Source organism: Primulina tabacum, chromosome 14 (assembly GCF_025594145.1).
Source record: "Primulina tabacum isolate GXHZ01 chromosome 14, ASM2559414v2, whole genome shotgun sequence".
NCBI classification, from domain to species: Eukaryota; Viridiplantae; Streptophyta; class Magnoliopsida; order Lamiales; family Gesneriaceae; genus Primulina; species Primulina tabacum.
In genome coordinates, this window is record NC_134563.1 from 11,031,702 (window position 1) to 11,041,666 (window position 9,965).

The 9,965-nt window shown below is 38.6% G+C and overlaps 1 protein-coding gene across 1 annotated transcript; it reads left to right on the forward strand.

Moving 5' to 3' along the window:
• Positions 1–9,256: 9,256 nt before the first annotated feature.
• Positions 9,257–9,676, forward strand: LOC142523786 (uncharacterized). Its single transcript, XM_075627516.1, has one exon. It carries the CDS (start codon positions 9,257–9,259, stop codon positions 9,674–9,676), a length of 420 nt encoding a protein of 139 aa, XP_075483631.1.
• Positions 9,677–9,965: the final 289 nt, after the last annotated feature.

Consider the following 9,965-nt stretch of genomic DNA (forward strand, 5'->3'; position numbering starts at 1 on the left):
CATCATTAATTTTGTTTAAAAGCTCGCCATGTTTGATCGTATGTTTGCCGGATTCATGTAACTTTGTTATTATCATAATAATAACGCACATACTTATTATTTATAACATATCATGCATATATTATAAACAGTAAACTAAACAAGGATGATCAATCTCCTCAAAACTAATGGCCCGTGTGAGCTAAGCACGGGCCTAGGTCCAATCCTAGGGAAATGCATGGGATGCAAATGATACTTTTACATAAGCTTCCAATACTTACATGTCTTCTGTGGGGACCCGGACGCTAATTCATATCTTAATCATTTTTGAGAATGATTAGATCAACTAATAAACAGGGTCTAAATTTTTTTTTTAAAATACAAGTGCGGAAACGTAATGTAATCAATCTGATATACATATCAAAAGTAAAGTACATGTCTTGTACTCAATACATTAAAAGCAAACTAGGGTTCAACTACTATATATAAGGTGGTGAAGCCTATCTACTTCTGATCCGGATCTCCACGCTAACTTGTCCTCTCTCATCCTCTTTTTGACCCTGATCCTGTCCCATCTGTTGTCATGCACACATACAAACACGACAACAGCCAGATAACTCCGGTGAGAATATAATCCCAGTATAAACAATGTAAACATGCAATCATATAAAAACATATATAAAAGCATATAACAGTTATCAATAACATGTATCAAATCCGAAAACATGAATGATGTAAAACTGTAAATAAACTCATGATTCGTCATCTCAGACTCGACTCATCTCTAATCTAGGGAACCCGGTTCCTGGACATTGTCTCATATATCGAATCTCAGTGATAGGAATAAATCAATTCCTAAGCAAACATCGATATAAACCAAACATCCAGTGTCCTGGCATATCCGCCACAGACTTGGCATATCCTGCCAATGGCTAGGCATCTCCGCCCATGACTCAATATACGCTTTGCTATAAATCAATAGAATAAGCACCTCAATCTCATACATTGAAACATATCGAGGCAATGACAATTAAGTATGTGATTTTGGGAAACTCAAGTTAAATCAAACTCGAGTTGTGCAATCCCGGATCAACATTGATTTATACCTTTCTTTTATGTCAATCTGACTCTGTCGAAGTCTCGGATTCAAAGCCTGTCAATATCAATCTAGCAATGACAATATCGAGGAGTATAATATCAATACGCCACTCAATCAATACTGGATATAATCAGAACTAGATCAAATTCTGTTTCAACGGCATAACGGCACAATCTCAATATACCCAGCGATACAATATCAATCAGATATCAATTCCACAACTCATGATCAATCACAGTACAAATCTTATATCAATCTCAATCAAATTAACTCTGAAAATCATAACAATTTCATACGGTATCTATTCTTCAATCCGATTTCGATTATACGATGTATACTATGTCAAGAACACCATATATGAATCATATTTGATTCCTTCAATATCATATTTTTCAAAACATAACAAAACGTAGTAAAACTTACGTCCAGTTGAAGCCTGTGTCGATAGGAACACATTACTGAAGTCGGATTAAAATTCTGACGGGCGGATCTTGCGCAAACTTCAAATTCCTAAAATAAAAGGCGTAACGATTTCTGGCAATTTCTCAGAAGCCTTTCTCGATTCTTTCTTACTGATTCTGAGGAACAAAATCGTTTGTTGATATATATATACAATGCATGGCTAGGGGCAAGTGGCTAACTCTAGGTGATGCACGTCTCGCGCATATGCGCGACCCTCCTCGGCGCATATGCGCGAGACATTCTGTCTCGGCGCGTGTAGTCTCGGTAGCTCGCGCATATGCGCGCCCTCACCCGACGCATACGCGCGAGGTTTTTTTCAACTCTCTGCCACCCTCGCGCACATGCGCGGGTTCTAGTCGCGCATATGCGCGAGGTTCTCTGCCTACCTCGCGCTTATGCGCCCTATCCGGTCGCGCATATGCGCGAGGGGTTCAGTCCTCGCACATAATTCGTGTCTTCGCTCGTCTTTTCCGGTCTGATCCGTTCTGTCTATAATCACATCAATTTATCAACAAATCATTTCAGCTTACAATAATCAAAATCTCGGGCATTACATCTTCGATCTTCATAATCATCAAGACCATCATCTTCCAATCTTGATCTTCCACTATACTAATATTTACAAATAAATATCTATGGCAAAGAGGGATACATCTCATGGGGTGGGAACATGCCATAAACCAAGCCCACTTTATGAATTCATAATTATTACAATCGTCCAACATAAAATATTCTAGCATACACATAGCAAATTGGGCTTGGGCTTTTGATCATCCTTCATGCATAATATCTCATATCATACACCATCAATTAATTATCACAATAATCAATTGATTCAATATTATATATCTTGAATCAATCACTAATCGCCACGATTATAAATCAAATTAACAAAGTATACAAACTTCTTTGTCTACTTTCTAATTAATTTATTTATAACCGAATTTCTTGTAAATCACCGTTTACAATAAATAATTAAAATCCAACTTCAATTATTTATTTAATGAGAAAATATTTACAACTTTTGTAAATTTAAACTTACAGACCCAAAAAATAATTTTTCACCAAAAACATTTTGGCTCATTTAAATTCACAAATTGTATTAGCCATCTAATGTCCCAACAACTTCAAGGCCCATGATACTTTGATATTCCAAAAAACTTTTGGAAACCCTAGTCATCATCGTCGTCGCCAGAGCTCCGTCGCCGGATTTCGGCCAACTTACAAATTTTTTTTTTAATTTTCAATGGGGGCTGTTCGGGCAGCCCCTGCCTGTTTCGGGCAGCTCCTCGAGCAGCCAAAGCTGGCCGAAATGGGCAGCAACTTGCTGCCCAAAACCGCCCGAAAATCCGATCTTCAATTTGTTGTTTTGATTGTCTCATGCGGTTAGAAATTGACCTCAATATAATATCATGTATATGCTATACAAAATAGTAACCATAGCTCTTGATACCACTTGAAAGGGGATCGGTTAAGGTGCCCGAATGCGCAACGGAAGTTTCAAAATTATTTTTCATACAAGAAAATCGAGCACCCTAAACTATAGTGTGTAGCAAATACAATAAAACACAAAATGACATTCATAGAATGTTTTAGAAAATTACCTATTAATCTTAAAAGATTGATTATGGCTCCAACTTAGTTGTCAAACAACTAAGCTCTTCAATGGCAAGATTGATCTACAAGCTTCCCTTGAGCACTCCTTGCTCAAAATCAAGCCCACCACCAACAAACAAGATCCACCTTAGACTTGCACTAGAAAATGTAAGGCATTTTTCTTTGAGAAGTGTGTGCATTCATCAACAAGTGAAGAAGCAAAATTGAAGGGAAATGTATGTGTAAATTTCGGCCAAGTGAGTTGGGGAGGAGAGAAGAATGGCTTTTCTTGGTGCTTGAAAAAGTAAAAAGTGAGCATGTGCATGCCATGTCTTGGATGTTGAAAAAGTAGCCTCCAACCCTTCACCTCCCATTCATGCAATTCTATTTGGGCTTGTAACAATTACAAGGCCCATGGACTTTTATTTAAATGTCTCAAACATATTTGAGACTAATTAAACCTTACTTGATTTTACTCAAGCCCACTAGTTTAATAATTATTTCTAATTGGGCTCTACAAGGCCCAATGTTGTTTAATTAATTCAACACTTGAATTAATTTAATTATTTGGACTCTACTAGGTCCACTAGTGTTTGGCCAACTTTTAATTTAGGAACACTTACTCAAATTAAAAGTCAAATTCTCCTTATAGAAGTCATACTTCTAATTTTCCTTGCGCTTATAAACTCCTTTATAAGCCGTTCAACACATTGAACTAATTTACTTCTCAACGGGATGTAGAAATTTAGCACTTGTGTGCCCCTCAATGGTTCAATGATATAACTAGTCGTGGGTTCACACCTTAATATGATTCGGGACTAAACATGTCCTTATATTAGCATACCACAATTGCTTCATTCTTAATTATCAACTCATTGATAATAAGAACGTCAGAGCTCAAGTTTGATAGTACCCAAACAATCATATTAAACGCCTAGCAGCATCGCTTACATGATTCCCTAGATATCAAATAAAAGTGCCTGCAAGAACCATTCAATTATGGTTAGCGTACAGTACGGTCCCTTCATCTCATATATCCCAACCGATTCTACAATTATTGGTAAATCGAGAGCTGTCAAAGAATCGATACTATGTGTCATGTCGTAGTTGCATAGATGGTGTAATCTAAGAGACCACTTTCTTAATTACCACCATACTCTGATCAGAGATTTCAAACTACATACACATAGGATATCCATACCCGAAGGTAAGCGGTGAATCCCCGACTACAATGCATCGACTCCTATATGTTTCGACAAAACACCCAACCTTGCAACCCGATGACCCCATATGAGTCGGTAAACAAGTCAAAGTGCAATGCTAGCAAATAGAGTCTCAATGTTGTCCCGGGTCATAAGGTCTAATGGTGTACAATCATAAACTAGGACTTTTCCACTCGATAAGTGAGAACCACTTGGAAAGTACTTTATGGAGTGTTGTTCAGTGCACTCTATGTGAGGCCCAATACCTAAAAAGCCCCGCCCATTTCATTTAATTATAATTACCCAAACCCATTTGATACAAGATTCAGATCGCACAAATCCAGAAGCTCTTCCCCCAACCTTGCAACCCGTCGCTTTTCTCCTCCTCCCGCTTCAGTAAGCGTAGACTTTGATTTGGTTTTAGGTAAGCTTTTGGCTTCGAATTTTGGTTGTTCTTGGTGTATTAGTTTATAAAAGTGAATTATTGTGCTTTTCCTCTATTTTTCCATCTTGTTTTTCTGACGTGAACAGTGTTTCCGACGACTTGTTCCGGTGAGCCACCTTTGCGAAATTACCGTTGTGCATTTTAGCCTCGAGTATTGAGGTATTAAGATTGAAATTCCAGATTTTGAAAGGGTTATAAAGGCTGGCCGAAATTTGATTTTTAACCGAGCCGATTTAAATTGTTTTAGTCAGTTGGAATGTAGTATATTGAAGATATAGTGGATTTATATTGTAGGTTTTATCGCTGGACGAGTTCATCCGATATTCCTTAAGAAATTATTGTGGTATTGTAAGTTGAAGTTGAGGTACGCTTAAATCTATATCATTATGACGCTTATATTAGCGTGTAAGATTATTCGGTAAATGTTATTTGCTATTATGTGCCTTGAATGTTTATTCTGATGCTTTTATGCATTAATTGTGTTGGCATAACATATTGAGCCTTGACTCCTTTGACGGCGATTTATGTTGATTCTGTTGAGATATATTGAGTCATTAGAGGGACGAGTGTGTTAGGATTAGCCACATTCCCAGATGACAGCTAGGGACGAGCGACTTAGCTACTCGCATTCCCGATGCTACGTGCATGGACGAGCGGAGATTTGATGCTGCATTCCTGGCACGAGTGGCCACTGTTACTATACTGTTAACGCTTCTATTCATTTGGACTATGTTTGGTATCCATTATTCCATTGTTACCATTCATGCATCGGATAGCATTGCATTTACTTGATATTATTATATGTCTTTTATATATGTCGTAATTTTACTGGTTTGTCGTACTGTGGTCCGACCCCTATTTTCATTTTTATGTTGTGGTTGTTTTTGATGCCATAGCAGGTCATTCCAGGGGATTTGACACGTCTGGTGGAGCGTCAGCGAGTGGTACCCAGTAGTCAGTTGGTTAGTGTCAGAGTTCCCAAATATCTATATATTATACTGGTTTGATACATTGGCAGGGAGATGCCCTGTGTAGCTGTATGGTGATATTTTTATGTTGTTTTGGATTTTATTTGTGGTATGTTGTGTCTAGTCCTGGCCAGTGCGGCTGTAGGATGTTTGTGTGGTTGATTGTGAACTTGATGTTGTTTTCGAGCGTATATTATTGTTGTTGTGTTTTGAGATTTTTGGGATGTCCTACTTATGGGGAGGTCATACCCAAATTTCTGTAGGCCCAAATGAACGTTTTAAACTCGTTTTTGCTGTTTACACCAATTGATCATTGTTGTTTGGTAATTAAATATTAATTAAGAGCACGGGCCCTGACAGTTTTGTATCAGAGCGTAACTGGGATACGCTCGAATTAGAGTCTAGGACACTCGAGTTTAGACACAAATAAAATGATTGTGCATGTGTTTGATTATTTGCTCTTACTTGTTTTTATGTTTTGAATTAATTGAATCAGCATGACTAGAGCGTATAAGTTTAAGTTTATGCTCTTATACTCAACCGATTATTTTGTTTTCTGCCTGTGGATTAAATCCTTGTGTCTTGTAGATGGCACCGGGACGTAAGGGTAGAAAAGGAAAGGAAGTTGTTCAGGAATCTGAAGCTCCTAATGTGAGAGGACTTAATGAGACTGATTAGGGAAGACGAGGTCTTCGTCCTCGCGGTGAAGCACAAAATGTTAACGTTGAGATGAAGTGGATCAGTTGACCAGAGGAATGGGTGAAATGGAACTTGTGATATCCCGATTTCAGAATATGCGTCCTCCTCGATTCTTTGGAAATGAAGATGGTGAGAAAGCTGTAGCATGGTTAAAAAGTATGAAGCGTTTGTTTAATATGTTGGAGTACACTCCTGATTTGCAACTTAAGTTGGTTATTTGTCAATTAAAAGACCGAGCTTAGTTATGGTGGGAAACTACTGTGGAATCTCTGAAAGAATCAGGTGAAAGAGTTACTTGGGATGTATTTTGCGCTCAGTTTGCTCGAGAGTATTCACCGCCTTCATATTATTGCCTCTCAATTTTCAGCGCTTCTTGCCTATGTTCCTCATGTTGCTAGCAGTGATCGGAACAAGCTATCTCATTTTATGCAAGGATTGAATTGAACCATTTGCACTTTAGTAGTAGCTGGAGCGCCTGTTAATTATGCCGATGCTGTAGAGAAAGCCAAGAATGTGGAGGCAAGTCTACTTTTGGCAGAACCATAGTCAGTTCAACCAGGTTTTCCTCAGAGCTTCGGAGGTAAGCCGATGCTAGTGGGTGCACCACTATACCGTCCTTTATTGCCGTATCAACCTTCGCAGTCTTATCAGCAACCAAAGCAGCAAAACTTTAAGGCCAAAGGAAAACAGTTCAAAAAACGGGCTCGTAGTAGTTCTTCTAGTTCCGGCAGTCAGCGTGGAGGTTCATTTGGGTCCCCGGGTGGAGTATTCTGTGATCGTTGTGGTGGTAAGCATTTCAGTACTCAGTGTACGGGAGTTCATGGATCTTTTAATATTTGTGGGCAAGTTGGACATTATGCTAGAGTATGTCCGAATGCAGTAAGACAACAATTTCAGCAACCTCAGTTTGGTCAGGGTTTTAGAGGACAAGCAACTAGACCTTTTGTTCCGACTCAGTCTTTTCAGTAGTCTAGCTATCCTCAGTCTAGAGGTTCTTTTCAACAGCGTTTTCCAGGGCCATAGCAGGCTCGAGTTCATGCTTTAACCCAAGATCAAGTTCAAGATGCACCGGGCGGAGTTATTGCAGGTATCTGCCTTATTTTTGATCATCCTGCTCGTATACTGATAGACACAGGAGCATCTCATTCATTTGTATCTGTTGTATTTGTTGATGAGCATGAGATCGCTACTACTCCGTTGATAGACACTGTGTCAGTCTCTACACCTGCCGGTGGGTGTTTGATGTCTCATGAGATAATTCTGAATTGTGTGATTAGATTCGATGATAATGTTATGATAATTAATCTCATCAAACTAGATATGTCTGACTTCAACTGTATTTTGGGAATGGATACCCTGTCAAATTATCGAGCTACCGTTGATTGTTTCAATGAAGTTGTCAGATTCAGACCGTATTATCGCAGTAAATGGAATTTTTACGCTAGTGATTCACAATCACGTATTCGATTAGTGTCAGCAATGGAAATTTTTAGAATCTTTTCAACAGGAAATGAAGGATTCGTGATCTATACAGTTGATGCGACCCAGAGAAAAAGATTTGAAGTTTCAGATATTCCTGTTGTCAAGGAATTCCCTGATGTAATTCACGATGAAATTCCTGGATTTCCACCCCAGAGGAAAATAGATTTTAGCATTGAGTTGGTGTCCGGGACAATTCCTATTTCTAGAGCACCATATCGTTTGGCTCCAGTGGAATTGAAAGAACTCAAAGAGCAATTACAGAACTTACTGGAAAAAGGCTATATTAGACCATGTCACCTTGGGGAGCTCCGGTATTGTTTGTAAAGAAGAAAGATGGAACGATGAGAATGTGCATTGATTAGAGGCAGTTGAACAAAGCTACTGTGAAGAATAACTATCCTCTGCCACGTATCGATGATTTGTTTTATCAGTTGCAGGGTACATCAGTGTATTCAAAGATCGATCTTCGTTCTGGCTACCATCAACTTAGAGTTCGAGAGGAAGATGTTCCGATGACAGCATTTCGAACACGTTATGGGCATTATGAATTTCTAGTTATGTCTTTTGGTTTGACTAATGCTCCAGCAGTTTTTATGGATTTGATGAATCGTGTTTTTCGAGAATTTATAGACAGATTTGTTATTGTCTTCATAGATGACATTCTGATTTATTCAAAAACAAAGAAGGAGCATCGAGAACATTTAAAGTTAGTCCTCCAAACACTCAGAGCAGCGCAATTGTATGCAAAATTTTCTAAATGTGAATTCTGGCTGGACAGAGTAGTATTTCTGGGTCATGTTATATCATCTCAAGGAGTATCAGTGGATCCTAGTAAAGTGGAAGCTGTTACCAATTGGCCAACACCGACGAATATTTCCGATATTCGTAGTTTCTTGGGTTTGGCAGGATATTATAGGCGTTTTATTGAAGGATTTTCTATTATAGCAAGGCCTATGACTCAATTAACGCAAAAAGATCGACGTTTTGTGTGGAATGATGAATGTGAGTCAAGTTTTCAGACTTTGAAGGAAAAGTTGACAACAGCTCCGGTGCTGGCTTTGCCATCAGGCTCAGGTGGATATGTTGTTTGTTCAGATGCATCTCTAAATGGACTTGGTTGTGTTCTAATGCAAAATGGGTGAGTGATTGCATATGCTTCTCGTCAGTTGAAGCCGCATGAGACCCGATATCCAGTTCATGACTTAGAGTTGGCTGCCATTGTGTTTGCATTGAAGTTATGGCATCATTATCTGTACGGTGAACAGTTTGTGATTTATTCGAATAAAAAAATCTTAAATATCTTTTCTCACAGCCTGACTTGAACATGAGACAGATTCTATGGATGGAATTGCTTAAAGACTTTGATTGTGAGATTCAGTATCAACCAGGTCAAATGAATCTTGTTGCAGATGCTCTCAGCAGGAAAGTTCAGAATGCTATGATGACATCTTTGACTATCTCTAAATTTCACGAGCACTTGGGAACTTCAGGATGGACATATCAGATTAGTGGAGACTACTTTATAGTGTCATCTATTCAAGTCAAGCCACAGATTTTGTCCAGAATCAAAGCAGCACAGAAGACGGATCCACACATTCATAGATTAAAGGAATTGTCTCGAACAGGTTTGACAGAAAAGTTTAGTGTTGCTTCATATGGTAGTCTGCGCTTTAATAATAGGCTTTTGGTTCCTAATTTGATAGATTTGAAAGAAGCTATACTACGGGAAGCACATTGTAGTTGACACAGTATTCACCCAGGAATTCGAAAGATGTATCATACCTTGAGAGCTCATTATTGGTGGGAAGGTATGAAGAAAGACATTTCTCATTTTGTAGCTAAATGCTTAACGTGTCAACAAGTTAAAGCCGAGAGAATGAGACCTGGTGGAATGTTACATAGTCTTGAAGTGCCGCAGTGGAACTGGGAGAACATTGCTATGGATTTTGTGACTCATTTACCTCGTTCAAATCGTGGTTGTGATGCGATTTGGGTGATTGTTGATAGATTGTCTAAATCAGCTCATTTTATTC

What these genes read in the sequence shown, in the direction of transcription:
- LOC142523786 (XM_075627516.1), top strand. Translation starts at nt 9,257, where the DNA reads ATGAGACAGATTCTATGGATGGAATTGCTTAAAGACTTTGATTGTGAG.